Genomic DNA, 17927 nt, shown 5'->3' with positions numbered 1-17927 from the left:
GGGCCCAGAGTTCTACTCTCAGTCATTACAAATCAAAAGACCCTGGGCAGTTACTTGCACCAGTTGTTTGCTACTATGGATCTAACGCTGTTCTCATTTAAGTCAACAGAAGTTTTGCCTTTGACTGAAGTAAAATTAGGCTTCTATGCTGTATTAAGCAATGAATAACCTGGAGAAGATGTATATAAACTCGATCTTCTATTCCTACTCCAGAGTCCAGAAAATAGAAACTTTAATTCTTAATCTTCTTATAAATTCAATAATTTGTTATAAAACTGAATTAATGTAAGTACTACGTAAGTAAAACTTACATGCACATTCCCATTTTGGGCAGCATTTGTCACCATTGATCTGAACAGCGAGCCCTAGAACTCCACAGCTGGGCTGAGTTGCATTGTAAGGGCAGTTCTGTGACTTGTTAACTTGGATTAGTTGTCCATTCAAGCAAATGTGTTTTATGCACTCATTCTCTGTAATTGGCTAAGACATATTTAAAAGACATAGGTTACCATTCTTATCAAACTAAAGACACAACTTTGCAGAACGCTTACTGAAAAGACAAGTAGGCCTGATTTTCAGGGACATTGAACACTCGCAAACCCCAGTGAAGGCAATGGAAGCTGTAGGTGCTCAGCACCACTGAAAGTTACACAATTTGTGAAGATGGTACAAAACCACGGTTCTGTTCTAAATTCCAGAACAACATTATTGATTTTAGACAATACATCAGGCAGAAATACAGAAAAGAAGTATGCAAGGATCATAGAGATGGCAAAGATGGCTGAGTAAGTTTAGGGAATAGTCATGACAGGAAACAATCTGCCAGAAAGTGGTAGATTGTGGTTCAAAAGATCCCTTCTACTGAGGAACATAAATGGCACATGGTGCCAAAGGTATTCCATGAAAAATCACCCCTTTTGGAAACTGAGGTCCAAAGCAGCATTACATTGCAGTAATTATGAAATCCACTAAGTGCAATGGAGTTCCTCTAGATTTACTCACATGTAATTGAGATAGGTATCTGGCCCCATAGTTTGATAGATATTTTTAATACTGAATATAAAAGTATATGGCACATAAATAATTATTTCAGCACTACTGGTAAGGGAACTTATCCATACATAAATCTACATTCCCGTCTATTTACACATGGGCAGAGAGATAACCATGAACAACGTTACTCACTACACAAGTTTGGAGCGTTGCTGTTTCTCTAGCTGGCATGAAAACTGATGCTGTGACTCCTGAGATACCTTCAGCTGTTAGTCCACCAGAATACTCTGTAGCAGACTCATGAAGTGGTTTGGTAGATAAATAGGCAAATGAAGGAACTGATGCAGCCATTGTAGCATTTGAGTGGGTTGGCATCATTAACATCGGACTCTCTGAGGGTGTGTGGACCTCAGTTACAGACAGTGTTCCAAGTTTTGGAGTTTGAATAGTGCCTGATGATGCAGCACTAGAAGAGGCAGTTTTTTGCTCAGAGGATGAATATATGGTGGATAAAACCGATACACCTAGTTTAGGAGGCACAGCAGTTATATTTGTGAAATATGGAGAATGAAACGTCTGTGTTGTTTTTAAGGTGGGGGTAATCAAATCTGTGACGCCTGGCGTATAAAGAGACTGGGATTCTGTAACCAGGACTGGCCCTGCAGGCTCTGCTGTTTCAGAGGTGATGGCTTTTTCTGTTTCTGAAGCAACAGAAAAATATATGGGTTTCCCTGAAAACAATGAGGTGGTGATGGCTTCTCTTATTGCTGCTGTTTTCCCTGAAGTAGCTGATGTTGTAGTGATGTTTTCCGCTGTTACACTACTTACTGATGAAGGTGCTAAAACAATGGCTGTAGTCAAAGAACGTGTGGTATCTGGTAACACTGTTCCTGATTGGAATGTGGAACTGTAGGAAGTAGTTGAAAGTGGCACATGCTTAGACAACACCACAGTCTTTTCTGTAGCACTTTTGCCCATTGACGTGGATGCTGCTGAGATCACTGGTGTTAAAAGGGCACCTGCTAATGACTCCTCCTCCATTGTGATGGGAGTTTCTGATGTTTCTGGTAGAATAAGTGATGGAGATGTTAACTTTGATAAAGGAAATATGGCTATAGAGACTGTAGGTGTCTGACTAGAAACTATTGGTTCAGTAACTGCTGTCTGCTTTGTGGATTCAAAACTGGAATCTGACTTTTGGGTAGTAAATGATGGAAATTCTTTTTTCATTGTAGCTAATGGTGATGCAGTTGTAATTACTTTCGATGAAAAAGAGAGGGGTCTTGTGCTGACAGTCAAATCTATTTTTTTTCTGGTTGAAGTTGGGAGTTTTGTCTGCAAAGCTGAGGCAGTTCCCGGTACGTAAGTCTGCACGACAGTATCAGTTAAGGATGACTCTTTTTCAGTAGTCAAAAGAACTTTAGCTGGAACTACTGAGGTAGGAGATAATGTTGAAAGAGCCACTGCAGGTCGGGAGGTAGTTAGGAATGGGTACAAGGTGGTGAATTCTCCTATAGATTCTGTTGTACTAAAGACAGCTTTTGGATGAACAGTGGTGGTCAAAATTTCTGTTGGAGGCTGGTAAATTGTGGTACTTTTTTTGCTTTCCAAATAAGGTTTGGGAGTTGAAGGAATATGTTCTATTGTTAATTTGGTAGTGAAACGTGGTATAGCAGATTCCTCTCTGATCTGTGGAGAAACCATCACTGCTGATGAAGATTGAACAGAGGAAGTACCTACTGAAGTCGTAGCAAAGGAGGTATAATCTTTGATTAATGATATTTGAGTTGTAGATGCTGTTTGTTTTATTGTTTCTGTGATGGTTTTAACTGTAGGCTTTGAGACTGTGGAAACTGTTTCAGTCTGTACTGGGTGCTTTGAAGTGGCTGGCTCCTTAGGTATTTTTTGTGATAAAGTGTATGGGGAAACGGATGTACCTGCCAGATGCTGAGCGGTAGGGAATATGAGAGGTGACTTTGTTAATGGAGGTGTAACAGAAGTGGGCAAAGTTGACTTTTCTTTGACTGCTGTCACTTTTTTACTAGTTATTAGTCTGCTGCTGAATTCAGAGTATGGGGATACTGTGGCATCAGTAATATTCAAAGTGACTTTTGCTGGCAGTTCCGCAGGTGATGGTGATGTTAATGAACTTGGTTGCTCTTCTATAGTGGATATGGTTGAGGCAGTCAAATGGGGAGTCTTTCCTTCTGTTGAAAAAGTAGATTTTACTACTGATGTTCTTGGGTATAAAGTTACGGTCATTGTAACAGTAGCTTCAGATGATGTGTGCACAGAATTAGTGGCTGTCGTTGATATCTCTTTTCTAAATGTGGATAGTGGAAGCAGAGTAGTGAAAGGCGGTTGGGAGCTTGCTGGTGGTGACGAAAATGTAGCTGGCTTTCTGGAATGTACACTAGTAATTTTTTCTGTTTGTGCTTCATCTGGATGGACAATGATCCTTGTTGTTTCAGTCTCATTAAGAAGAGTATATGGAGATTCAGTGATGAATGTTGTTTGCATTGTTTCCAATTGTTTAGTTACCAATGGAATTGTAGGGACCAAATCCATGATTTCTTTTGCTAAAGAAGATGTTTTTGTTGCTGATGTCATTCTAATAGTGTAGGGTGCAATGCTCATTTTTGTTGTATTAAGAAATAGAGGTGATTTGTATTTAGTAGATGTTCTTTGTGAGAATGTAGTTGACGTTGCTGATAATTCATAGGGGCCTATTATTTTAGATGTTACTTTTGTGGACAAAGGAATAACTCTGGAAGTAGGAGATGAAACAGGATATTTAGTGTACAAAGTAGTCAGGGTTTCTGTCATATTTAGAACTATGAATGGTGTATATTGAGTAGTTGATGCTGTTTGCAAAGTTTCTTTTGATTCTGCTAAAGCTGGAGAAGCAGCACTTATATCGGACAATGAAGGCCTTTTTGTAGGAAGAGTGCTGGGTTTTGCAGTTGTAGTTGAACTAGAATACAGTGAATATGGAGAAAAATATGAACTTGATGGCTGCTCCACACTTGTGGTTGCTTGTATTATTTCTTTTTCATCGGTTGTAAATAGGAAGCCAGTTATTCCTGAGGATGATGATGACAACAACGGTGACATCTCTTTAGTTTGCAGAGTTGCTGTCTTTGCACCATGAGTTGTGGCAAGGAATACCCCTGCACTACCTGTCAAGTTTTGAACCATATATGTAGGAGTTTCAGTAATTGACAGTGTTACATGTAATAATGGAACAGGGTGTGTAGATAGCAGGGAAAACGTGGTCTTTGTTTCTTCTTTGGTTAAAGCAACTGTTCCTTTTGTTGTTTCTGAAGTCATTGGTGGCTTCAGTGTAAATAATGTAGTAATCAGAGGAGAAAATGAAGTTTCAGTGACATTAGCTAATATGGAAGAAGTTTGTTCAGTACTTGGTTTTGTTCCTTCTGAAGTTCTTGTTTGATTTGTTGTTGGTGCATAAGAGATTTCCAAAGATGGTGACATAGTGTATTTGGTGAAATATGTGGTGGTTTGTTCTGTGGCTGATACCAAGTAAGGGGCTATAGTTTTTTCTGGTTTTAGTTTTGTTTCCACTGTGGGACGTATCCCTATTTCTGATGTTTCCGATATTGCAGTAGTTGTGACTGGTGATTCTGTTACTCTTATTATTGACGATGTCCCAGTTAAAATAAAAGTAGATGTTGGTTTGCCTTCTGTTTCAATGATTTCAGTCACTGCATGTGTTGTAGTTACAGTTTCAGGCTCTGTAGCACTCAGTACCTTAGCAGTGGTACCACTCATTGCTTGTATACCTGTAGAGATTTCTGTAGTGGCAGGAGTTGTCAGTGGAAAAACATCAAGTACTGAAGGGAAGCTTATATTAGATTTTGGTGATACAGGCATTGCAATAGTGCTTTTGCCGGATGATGTAGCTCCAGCTGAATATGTCGAAATATTTGGTGATATAGTTGTGGTTAAAACGGTTGTATTAGGAATAAGAACAGTTGAAAATTTAGTTTTTTCTATGGTTGCACTGAATTGCCACTTTGATGCATGTGTTGTTTTTGTGTCTTTTGTTTCAGGTACAGGAGATGTAGTTACTACTTTACTCAGAACTGCTGCAACTGAGACATTGAAAGAACTGGAAGTTACATGTGAAAGAGTTAGTGTTCTCATAGTGGACGGTGAAAGGCGAACATCAACTGAAGGCTCAATGCCTAAAACCAGACAAAAAATAGATGTTAGTTTGTGAATCATTATACTGGAATCATTAAGCTATTAGAGGTGGAAGGGATCCATATTAAGTCATCTAGTCCTATCTTATTTTTTTTTCCTTTCTTCCGGTTTCTAATATTTTTTAGAGCTTCTAAGAAAAAAAAGTTAGGGAAGGCATTGACTATATATTTAATGTTACTGCAAATTTATGAAAAAGGAACCTCTTAATTTTCTTTATAATTTGTCTTATATTTTAGGAGAGAAATTTGTTTCAACTGAAAAGCATGTTAAATGATAACTCAAAATTTATGAACTTGGGCATCTAAAGTTAGAAATGTAAAAACTGCATTGGGTCACTAAAGTAAGAGGCCTAATTTTCACTGATATATTGCCAGGACTCAAAATCTCTGAAAAATCAGGCCATTATGTAGGTCCCTAAATATGGACTTTGATGTCTAACTTTGGACACCATGTTTGAAAATTCTGGCTATACTAGTTTAGGTATCTAATAATGCCATAAGTTAAGTATCAAATTAAACATAACGAAGTGAAAATTTTTAAACATACAATCTTCAAAATACACGCATCTTTGAGTGACTTCATCCAACACCATATGGAGAGGACACATGGGGACACATCCTTCCACTCTAAAAGAGAAACATAGTATTAACTATTCAAGCAGTCGGTTATAGACAAAGTATTAAATTTTAAGAAAGCATTCTACATTTCTAAATAATTTAAGGCACAGGACCCTGATAATGGACCTTTCTAATTCTCATCAGCTCAGGACATTTCTTCAAGATGCAGCTGACCATGTTTCCATTCTTGCAGATCTGAGCTAACGTGAACTATGTAATTCTCTATCTTTGGAATGATTGTCGGTCCTTCCAATAATAAAGATTTTCATTTAGAAATACCAGAGAGCCATTGCCCTCTGGAATAAAATTTTGTTCAATAGTTTTGTTAGGGACAGATATGGTTGCTGCAATGCCATCATGAGAGGAGCAGGGCCAGAACTATTTGACATTAGCTGACTACCACATCTTTTCAAAGATGCTCTTAATTTAGGATACCCACTATCTTGAAAGATTACTGCCATTCAAGGGCATCACTTTAATGTAGCTACCACAATGGCTACAATTCCACTACTTCCTCCTTCACTTAATTTTGATTAATGAATATGGTACCATGGCACTGAACTATATCCAGTGCCATATGTACTTACCATTACATACTTCTATTCTAGAAAAATGCAGATACTTACTTTGGTATATCCTGACAGTTTTGTCCCAAAGGGTTTCTGCATGTTTTGAAACAGGGGCTTGTACAGGCATCATAACGCCATTCACACGTAGAATGGGCTGGAAACTTAAATTTGGCATCTGGAAGAATACATGATTTATCATACAGAGAAATATATACACAACAATATGCATATACACACATTTATATGCGTGTATATATATATCTATATTTTTAAAAATACACACACGTACACACTATAGTGAACACACTTAAAAGGTTCATTTTGGTTTTAGAAATATTACTATTTCTATTAACTGTATTTAAAATGGGGGATATCTTTGAAGCTTTTAATATCTCTGAAACTGGAATGAACATTAAGTGTATCCACTGTATATTACACATGCAAACTGTTTTACACTATGCAGTAGAAAATGTGACATTGTATTCTAGTTGACATCTATTTTCTAGTGCATACTAAAACAATTTGAAGACTGACAGTGCAGCAAGAATTAACAGAAAATTCAGCAATATTTTTAAAACAATCTTCATAAAAGAATAAACTATATAACTTTTCTGATAACTGGCTGAACTGTTGTGAATTTCCAGCGGGGAAACAACATGAAACCAATGTGAATAATGTTGATTCAGTAAGATCATTACTATGAAAGCCTTAGAAGAACATGCTACTTTATTTAATGTGCTACTTTAATGATATTTTTTAAAAGAGGTTGCATCAGCAAGAGTAGTCTATTTGGTGTGCAAAATTAGGCAACACAAGGAGACTTTCCAAAAGGTTTGTACAGTGCGATAGCTTTTACTTTAGAGGTAAACTGAAACACCATTTCAAACAAGCAAGTAATCAGAAATCATTACATTTAAAAAATACATTCTTAATGGTTGATCGTTTCAGAAACAGTAAAAAGGCAGTACAGAAACAGTAAAAGTAATATAGATTTTTCCTGTTTATCATGATCAAGCACCACTCCAAGTCTTGGAAAACTACAATCACAGTTCACACATTACTTTAAAAAAGGGTGTCCTGTTAAATGAAAGCGATACTATGGTGAATTTAAAAAATCACCTGCATCACCTTAGTAGCATCTTTGCAGAACAGTGTTTATTAAAAGGTATTAAAATCACAAAATTGACATACAAATAGCAAAAGCAGTTAGGGAAAGTGTGAAATTCTTGTGCATGAGCCAGAGAAGAAAATTAGGAAATTTTCATTAATAAGTAGTGTTTCACAGATTTATTAAATAATGATGCCATTTCATAGAGGAAGTGTTAAGAAAACAACACACACACACACACACACACACACACACACACACACACACACACACACACACACACACACATAATTGAAGGCCAGTGCTTAATTTGTGGCAGGGCTGAATCCTGGCACCTCTAAGCCTGGTAATTTATAACCCGGCACCTCTGGCTTTGCTGCATCAGTTCTGAAAATAAAAAAAACTGTTTGAGCCCCAGCATCTCTTTCATTACAAACCTAGCATTGCTTGAAGTTCTCCTTTGCGCTAGCCTGATCCTGCGCTATCTGTTTGCACACAAGTCCCCTTGTGCCATGTTAGATGAGCCTCAGGGCTTCTCAAAGATCTGCTAGACTTCAACAACTATAGGAAACCAAAAATGTTTCCAGGGGTCACAATATCATTCTGGTATCCTAACCCAAGCCCCTTTTCTCTGGTCGCACTGGCAGTGGGAGCAAGGAAAGAGTGCATTATATGAGCCTTCCTTAGCAGGTTAAACTGGACACCAGGCCAGATTATGCTACCTAGGCAACCTGATGCAGAGCAGTTGCACCACACAGAACGTTTGAGTTAGAGATTGGGGAGCAGTGTTTATTACTTGAAAATATGTTTTGCTACCATGTACGATCCTGTTTTTAGAGTGATATTCAAGACTTCTGTCCTGAAAAAGCTCCCACTGATATTAGCTTCAGTGAGGAGTGTGAAGTATCAGGCTCTTTAATTCACTGCTATTTTACACTTGTTTAGAGACATGTGACTCTTTTCCAAAAGATGTCAAAAATTTGTCTCTTCAGCCTACGTACATCTGCACTTATGGGTAGTTGTTATACTATTACTAGTAATACAAGTCCCCTTTTGCTTGATAAAAATAATAATTCTCATAGAGCAGAAGAGAATGTGTAAATCAAGTTTTAATATCTTCCCCATTTTCTATATTGAGTGTACCTGTTGCCACCTAGTGTTATCCTCTAACAATACCAGTCTGTATAATATCCCTGAATTGTTATTTCTATGAGAAACACTGGTTTTATTGTAGTAGCAAGTGAATTTACTAAATTACATTTGCTGTAAATTATTAAGGATGTGTATCCTGTTCCAGTGGGAGAATCTGCAGTTGCTTAAATCTGATAGTGACGGGAGGAGGGAATACTTTACATACAATTTTCACTAAATGCACAGGTTTTTATAGTCTGTGTAACAGAGTTGATATGCAGGCAGGAGCCATTATATGTTCTACATTCAAAATTAGATAAAAGCCAAACAGATTGGGTCTGAGCACCTACATATCCCAGTAACTTCAAACAGAGTTGCAAGCATTCAACACTTCTAAAAATCAAGCCCAAAGTTCTTTAGAAAGCATATATTTCTAACCAAGTAATGTATGGGTTTCATAGCTGTTTAGTAAACTCAGTGTCCCAGGTTCATAACCATGGTTGCTATATAAACTAGGCTTGGCAAAATTCAATTTTTATTTTATAATTTTGACAAATAATATAGATGTATTGTAAGCAATATTTTTAAATGTTTATGTATTTAAATGTTCATAGGTGCAGGAAATTATAGAAGGGGTGTATGTCAGACAATAATTATTTAATGACAACAGATGTTGAGATCCAAACAGTTACAGCTTTATAACCATTAAAACACAAATTGTCAACATCAACTTGTCAAAATATACAAAGTAAATATCCTTAAGTTCTCAAGTAGCATTTTTCTTACCATGCCTATGTGTTAATTTCAATTATCAATGGAAATATTTTCTCATTGGTTTGTGAGTACAGTGAAATCCATATTTACTGCCATTTACCTATAAAAATCTAATTCTTCCAAGCCTATATATAATCCAGGCATGCTCACATTAAAACAAACAAACAAACAAACCACACATCCTGACTGAATTCCCAGGATGTTTTTACATAATAGAAAGCCCTGAATTATATCCCACCAATCTCAGCAAGACATATCACCATACTAAGCAACAACCAAAAAAAAAGATGTTATTTCCTTTTTTAAGATGTTCATGAGCAAAGTAGATAGACAAAGTGTGTGCTAGAAATAGTCTATTAAAACAGTAACCATAACTGGAGAAAATACCTTAAATATTCTTTTATTTCCCATTTCCCAGAATAAATATTTACTTTTTTTTGCCTGTGTTTCTGCACTTTATAATTCCAGAATGGGACAGACACTGGAGGTTTTCTGAAATTATTAGATGATCTAGATCAGTAGTTCCCTGGGGGTCCACCAAGCAGAGCCAGCGTTAGACTTGCTGGGGCCCAGGGCAGAAAGCCAAAACCCCACCGCGTGGGGTTGAAACCCAGGGCCCCGAGGCCCACCACCCAGGGCTGAAGCTGAAACCTGAGCAACTTAGCTTCATGGGGCCCCAGGCAATTGCCCTGCTTGCTGTCCCCAACACTGTTCCTGGCTTTTATATGCAGAAACAGTTGTTGTGGCACAAGTGGGCCATGCAGTTTTTATAGCATGTTGGGGGAGCCTCAGAAAGAAAAAAGTTGAGAACCCCTGCTCTAGATGACTATGAGCATTTACCCATATTTTACAGTACTTTATTCTCAAATCACTCACGAGTACACCTTATAACACTAAACAGACAAGTCGGGGGAATGGTAACACACGTTTAAATTACATGCTTTCTCTATGCGTAAAATCTGGAAAACTGAGTACTTGAAGGCATGTGCCAAGCGCCTCATATGAATGACATTTTCAGACAGCGTCTAGTAATACAGGGGTGCATGTCTGTTCTCCATTTCTCAGAAAACATGGGTAGGTAGTGGGTGAAATTATGAATGTTGCTGAGTAAACACTTGGCAAATTAAAATTGTGTGGCCACTGGAGATCTCCCATTCCAGTCAGGGAATTTCAGACAAATGAGAATGTTAAACTGAGCAAAGCTGGATTTTTGTAAGTGTGTAAATTACAAAACGAATGCATCTAAGCACTCATGTCAGCTACTAAAATGCCTCCAGAGGAATGGATTAGAAGAAGGATATACCTTCCAGTGATCAGAAAGCAATATTATAGTTATCCCTTGGGAGAAAACTAGATTAACCCAAAAAGCTGTATGAGAGTAGAGTACCGAAGGAGATTGTGCCAAAATATCTGACTCGGGCAAACTGCATTGAAAAATTATGGGAAAATACACACACAGTTAGGGCCAGATTGTGACTAGCACTTGTGCAGAAGTGTTGAGGGAAAGCATGTATCTATTGTGACAAAGTTCCTCCTCTATCTTGGTGGGCCCTGTGCTTATTGGCGGATTTGTTCACCTCAGAGATTCACCATGTGGGTCGGGGAACAGCCAAGAGACCTTCCCCTCAATTCCTCCTGTGTCTGATCAGGAGTTGGGAGGTTTGGGGGAAATACAGGCCTGTCCTCTAGTCCGGGTTCCAGCCCAGGGCCCTGTGGACTGCAGCTGCGTAGAGTGCCTCCTGGAACAGCTGTGCGACAGCTATAACTCCCTGGGCTACTTCCCCATGGCCTCCTCCTAACACCTTCTTCATCCTCACCACAGGACCTTTCTCCTGGTGTCTGATAATGCTTGTACTCTTCAATCCTCCAGCAACATGCCTTCTCACTCTCAGCTCCTAGTGCCTCTTGCTCCCAGTTCCTTGCATGCACGCTACAAACTGAAGTGAGGTCCTTTTTAAACAATTAGCCAGCCTGTCCTAATTGATTCTAGCAGTTTCTTCTTAATTGGCTCCAGGTGTCTTAATTAGCCTGCCTGCCTTAATTGATTCCAGTAAGTTCCTGCTTGTTCTGGAACTGCCCGTTACCTTACCCAGGGAAAAGGGATCTACTTAATCTGGGACTAATATATCTACCTTCTAACATGCTCCTGTAGCCATCTGTCCTGACCCTGTCACACTATCTATGTACTTGTACTGGGTCCTAACTGTGTAATATGTGAGCCTTTCCCCTTTACTGTGCACACCAGACAAAGGCCAGTCATAACTGCAGTCCTGTGCACACATTAATAGGGGACAAGTCTTTTCCCACCTATAACACAATCCATATAATGGGCCAGTCACACCAGGCAAAAGCAGGGTACATCATCCTAATGGATGGTGAAGCCTGTGCATTCCTTGTCCTTTGCACACCCTGAAGCTCAGAGAAGGATTAGGACTCCTTGAGGCTCTAGCCTTTCTGGGCTCTAGCTGGGGTGGTGTGAATTCATCACTTCCCTTACTCATTGTAATATCATCAGATGTGACTCCTACCTGTCTAGTGCGTTAACCTGCCTATCCAGATCAAATGACTTCTAAACACAATATTGCTGCAGCCAATTTGTGTCATAAGCTACAAGTCATATTTTGGGAGTCCTTGTGCCTTAAGATTCATTAGCACTAGGGCTGTTGATTAATAATGGTTAACTCATGCGAATAACTCAAAAAAATTAATCGCAATTAAAAAAATTGTGATTAATCACAGTTTTAATCACACTGTTAGACAATAGAATACCAATTGAAATGTATTAAATATTTTAGATGGTTTTCTACATTTTGAAACAATTATTTCAATTATATCACAGAACACAAAGTGTACAGTACTCACTTTATGTTATTTTTATTATAAATATTTGCACTGTAAAAAAGAAATAATATTTTTTCAAGTCACCTCATAAAGAGATTGAAATACAGTACTTGTATCATGAAAGCACAACTTACAAGGATAGATTTTTTTTTGTTACATAACTGCACTCAAAAACAAAACAATGTAAAACTTTAGAGCCTGCAAGTCCACTCAGCCCTACTTCTTGTTCAGCCAATCGCTAAGACAAACAAGTTTGTTTACATTTATGAGAGATAATGCTGCCCGCTTCTCATTTACAATGACCCCTGAAAGTAAGAACAGACATTCGCATGGCACTTTTGTAGCTGGCATTGCAAAGTATTTACGTGCCAGATATGCTAAACATTCGTATGCCCCTTCATGGTTTTGCCGCCATTCCAGAAGACATGCTTCCATGCTGATGATGTTCATTAAAAAAAAAAAAAGTATTAATTAAATTTGTGACTGAACTCCTTGGAGGAGAACTGTATGTCTCCTCCTCTGTGTTTTATCTGCATTCTGACATATATTTCATATTACAGCAGTCTCGGATGATGACCCAGTATGTTGTTCATTTTAAGAACACTTTCAAGACAGATTTGACAAAATGCAAAGAAGGTACCAATGTGATATTTCTAAAGGTAGCTACAACACTCGACCCAAGATTTAAGAATCTGAAGTACCTTCCAAAATCTGAGAAGGATGAGGTGTGAAGCATGCTTTCAGAAGTCTTTAAAATGCAACACTACAATGTGGAAACTACAGAACCCAAACCACCAAAAAAGAAAATCATCCTTCTGCTGGTGACATCTGACTCAGATGATGAAAATAAACATGCGTCGGTCTGTATTGCTTTGGATTTTTAATCGAGAAGAACCCATCATCAGCATGGAAGCATGTCCTCTGGAATGGCGGCTGAAGCATGAAGGGACATATGAATCTTTAGCGTATCTGGCACAAATATCTTGCAATGCCAGCTACAACAGTGCCGTGCGAACACCTGTTCTCACTTTTCAGGGGATATTGTCAACAAGAAGAGTGGGCAGCATTATCTTTGGCAAATGAAAACAAACTTTTTGTCTGAACAATTGGCTGAATAAGAAGTAGGACTGAGTGGACTTGTAGGCTCTAAAGTTTTACATTGTTTTGTTTTTGAATTCAGTTATTTTTTGTACATAACTCTACATTTGTAAGTCCAACTTTCATGATAAAGAGATTGCACTACAGTACTTGTATCAATTGAATTGAAATATACTATTTTTCATTTTTACAGTGCAAATATTTATAATAAAAATAAATATAAAGTGAGCACTGTACACTTTGTATTCTGTATTGTAATTGAAATCAATATATTTTAAAATGTGGAAAACATCCAAAAATATTTATATAAATGGTATTCTATTATTGTTTAGCAGTGTGATTAATCATGATTAATTTTTTTAATCACTTGACAGCCCTAATTAGCACCATTTCCAAATGAGTGCAATAAATTCCCTACCAGGTTTCATCCCTGAGCAACTAATGTTGCAATTTGAGACGTTACATGTTTTCTTGCCAGGCAAATCATGTTAATTTTCTCTGGGGTTTTGATCACTGCATTGCATTATACAGTTTTTGACATCTTACTCCTATGTCTATAAACTGATGGCCAGAAACTAGAGCAGACTGAAGCAACTGGTGGAGTCCTTCCACCCAGTACAGCACAGAACACCTTCAGTTACCACAGACTGTAACAGGAGATCAGCGTATTCTACAATATGCTCAGCAGCACCTCATAAGACTAAAGCACACAGATAATGAGCCCACCTACTATATCCACACCCTTTATGTTACCACAGCAGTAATTCATGCTGTGCTTAAGCCAGCATGAGAACTGTGTTAAGTGTATCTCAGTTGTAAGTCACATAGGGCCAATTAAATTTCTACTTCTGTTTATTATTAATTATTATTATTTGGAGTGTCTAGAGGCCCCAAATCAGATTAGTGATCCATTATGCCAGGCACTATACAAACACAGTAAAAGACAGTCCCTGACCCAAAGAGTTTCCAGTCTAAATAGACCAAACTTGGGACGGGAAACAGAGGCACATAGAGGTGAAGTGACTTGCCTGAGATCACACAGCAGAACTCAGGTCTCCTGACTCCTAATCCAGTGCCCTCTTCACTAGACCCCTCTGCCTCTCCATTTCGCCACTGCTCTATACAGTTTATGAACAGTAATATTGATAAGGATTAAGGAACACCAGGGGGAAAAAAATCAATAAAGTCACTTATGCACCCATTTCTGCAGCCTGGTACAAAAACTTTTCTCTCTCCTATATCAATTATAGAAATTAAATTCCACAGTGGACCTAGACTTTTATTGTCACTATAGCTAGTGTACCCCCATAATATAAAATGTAACTTCTTTATATGTGCTTCTGATACTGTGGATTTCATCTGTATCACAGTACCTGCACTTTATGTTGCCATAAATCACTAATCACTAATCAGCCATTTCCATGTCATGCTTCCCATGTTTACAGTGCTTACAGTCTTCCTCTAACATCTTGCACTTTATTGTATTTTGGGTGATACTGCAGTTCACTCAAAACAAAGCAGTGATGTTCATTTTACTGACAATGAGCTAAGCTTTTTACATCAGAGGTTTTATATGTTTCTCTATCAAGGATTTGTCATGGCATTTGAAGGAAACCACATATCTTCTGATGAAGTCTATCATAATTTGCTTTCTATCCAGTGAAATGACAGATCCTTAACAGAATAAGGAGTTATTCTCTGGATGACAATCATTCCAGTTTACATGCCAACCAAACCCATGTTCTACTACCTGAGGAAGAGCTGAACACCTTAGTAGGTCAGTCACAGCTGATGAACGTGTTAGTACAGAAATTTCTAATGTGAATTGGGGCATATACTTTGCAATATTTGTATATATTTTATCAAACACCATATTTAGCTCTGTCACAGCTGTTTGGATATTGGCGAAATACTGTGTTCTCTATACACAATGCCATAGGTTTTAACATATTAATTCCCTTTTTCCTAACGTCTGAAATTTATTCTTTGATCATAAATATCCTACTATTTTTTTATATTCTGACCAAGAGAATAAATAATGACACTGAGATCCCAGTTCTCCTGAGTCCTAACCCTATAACTGATGCACTTGATGTTCTCTTGAGTCATTTAGACCCACATTTTTCAGTGTTCACTAATTTTGAGTATCCAGCTTAAGTCAAGCAGAGACTGATGTTCAGAGGTGCTGTGGAACCAACATTCTCGTTGGCTTCAACCAAAATTTGGGGTGCTCAGTACTTCTTCAAATCAGGCCCTATGTGTTCAGTACTGGGCACCCAAAAACTGAAACACTCAAAATAGATGTCCTCTTTTGAAAATGTGACCCGAGTCTCTGGGCCTCTATTTCCCATTTGAAATGGGGATAGTAATATTAATTTACCTACCTCATAGGAGGCATTGAAATAATTAGGGAGAGGAGGCAGCACACAGGAGTGATTGAAAGTCAGACAAAACTTGGCTCTAAATGTGCAATTTCATGACCAAATGTATTACACAAATCACAGATACAAAAGTAAGCTGGGCTCTAGGACTTAAGTGCTGCAGTGGGAGTTGAGGGTGCTCAATACATGGAAGGATCAGCTTGCCTCAAGCTTGCCTACAGCAATCCATACACCAGTTATATGCCTGCTTTCTTGGTCTGCTTCTATTACAATTTTTCTGTTGCACAAATAAGAAGGTAAAATATAGTCAGCAACTGACTACGCTGTGTGACTTTATAAATATGTATCTAATGTAGTGTCTCGCTTTATAGAGGAGCACATATCTGATGCAAATACACTCACATGAAACTACAGCATTTCCTTGCTTTGCTAAACACTGGCTTAGCATAAGCAAAATCCAAATCCAAAAAGCCCACAAAGTGCAAAAGTACATAGGAAAGGGTACTGAGGATCAGGCAGCATCTGAAAGAACTGAACAGGCAGGCAGGAAGACTGGAGGAATATTGGAGGGAGTGGGAAAGCAGCCAGAAAACCTCACAGGAGGCACATGCCTAATTGTTTTAATGATAATTATTTTTCCATTAGTCTAAGACTCACTGATTTTTACATGTGTAGATAATGCCTTCACTTTGTTTTCAGGTTTTCAAACTCTTTCCTTATTTCTTTTGCTTTAGATTTTCCACTGTTCAAGGATACAATTTGCTACTGTTAGTTTTCATTTTCTTCTCAGAATGCAGGCAGTGCTAGTCATGACTATCAATTTATAACAGCAGCTCAACACTGCTTCACCACTTAGATTGGCTAGTGCCTCAGATACATGCTAAGGAGAATGAAACTATCTGCCCACTCACATGCAAGCACCAATAACCTCTGCTCATGTACTTTAAACTCCTGCACTGAAGCCTGTAGGCAAATAATACTGGCAGAATGAACTGCTTCCCTGGTCAAAATATAATCAAAACCAAAAACATAGTTATCTAGCTCTCAGGTATAATTGCCTTAGCTACCTCACAGCTATTGATGTGATTTCTGAGGCATATACTGTTGCTATCACAACAGATTAATCTCTTCTTGCTTATTCATACAAACACAGGAGGTCAAATGCCCATTTGTGATATAAATAGCAGGTTCTGATGCCACTGTAAAGACAGCTTGATGCTGACAGATGCTGAGAACCTGTAGTTCTCATTGACTTACTTGGGATTTGCAGGTACACACAAATGTACACAGTAGTTCCTCAGTATCAGGCCCAGAATAATGATCACTTGGACTTAAACAAAACAGAAGAGCACAGTGTAAATTCAAGAGCACCTCATTATAACTAAAAAAGGACATTTAAAAGTATGCCCTATCCAGAGGGATATCTTCCATTGTTGTGTGACACTGAGTATGTTTCGCAGACCTGAAGAAGAGCTCTGTGTAAGCACAAAAGCTTGCCTCTTTCACCAACAGAAGTTGGCCCAATAAAAGATAATACTTCACCCATCTTGTCTCTCAGAGAGAAACAGACAAAGATAAATGAAATGAAAACTGATAGACTGTATGTACATTTTGATAAAACATGAAAGATGCTTTTATCAAAAAAAGTAATTTTATATCTCAAAAAATCAATTTCATTTCCAGTTTTTTAACATCCTTTCTTGGTGTATAAGATACAATCATTAAAATTAACTAAGAAAGATCCAGTTCTGGTCTCAAAACAGAAATACATATGACCCTCATTGACTACATTCCATGCATATGTCTGAGTAATTATTCAAATTATTATTTGCAAAAATAACAAATTATCAAAGTGAAGTCTTGTGCACTCGACAAAAGTCTAGCACTCAGTTCTTCTGAGTTCTATTCTGGAATTTCCTTGTGAGCTTAGACAAGTCACTTAAATTCTCTGTGCCTCAGTTCCCTCATAGTAAAAAGAGGATATTACTGCTTTCCTCACAGAGGTATTAGATAGTTAAACACCTAAATTAGTAAAATGCTTTAAGATACTCAGATGAAAAGCTGTTGTAAGAAATTGCAGTGTTTTATTAAGAACAAAAGTTTGCAGAACACAATAGATATATCGATGAAAAGATTGTGACTTCCTCACATTTATTTGTTATTCAAAAGATTCAAATGTATTATTCTATGG

General features: G+C 37.9%; 1 protein-coding gene across 1 annotated transcript in view; it reads right to left on the bottom strand.

Annotated features, from left to right (window-relative positions):
- Window positions 1-17927, bottom strand: part of OTOG (otogelin) — a 175218-nt gene that overhangs the window by 51180 nt on the left and 106111 nt on the right. Inside the window, exons 33-37 of the mRNA XM_030560499.1 lie at window positions 6461-6578; window positions 5764-5843; window positions 5037-5198; window positions 1186-4940; window positions 312-480 (exon numbers count right to left, since the gene is read on the bottom strand). Of these exons, the coding sequence (XP_030416359.1) occupies window positions 312-480; window positions 1186-4940; window positions 5037-5198; window positions 5764-5843; window positions 6461-6578 (4284 nt within the window). The remainder of the gene's footprint in view (window positions 1-311; window positions 481-1185; window positions 4941-5036; window positions 5199-5763; window positions 5844-6460; window positions 6579-17927) is intronic.

This window comes from Gopherus evgoodei, chromosome 4 (assembly GCF_007399415.2).
Source record: "Gopherus evgoodei ecotype Sinaloan lineage chromosome 4, rGopEvg1_v1.p, whole genome shotgun sequence".
Taxonomy (NCBI): Eukaryota; Metazoa; Chordata; order Testudines; family Testudinidae; genus Gopherus; species Gopherus evgoodei.
The sequence above is the reverse complement of the archived record's forward strand: the minus strand, read 5'-3'. Positions and strand labels throughout refer to the sequence as shown.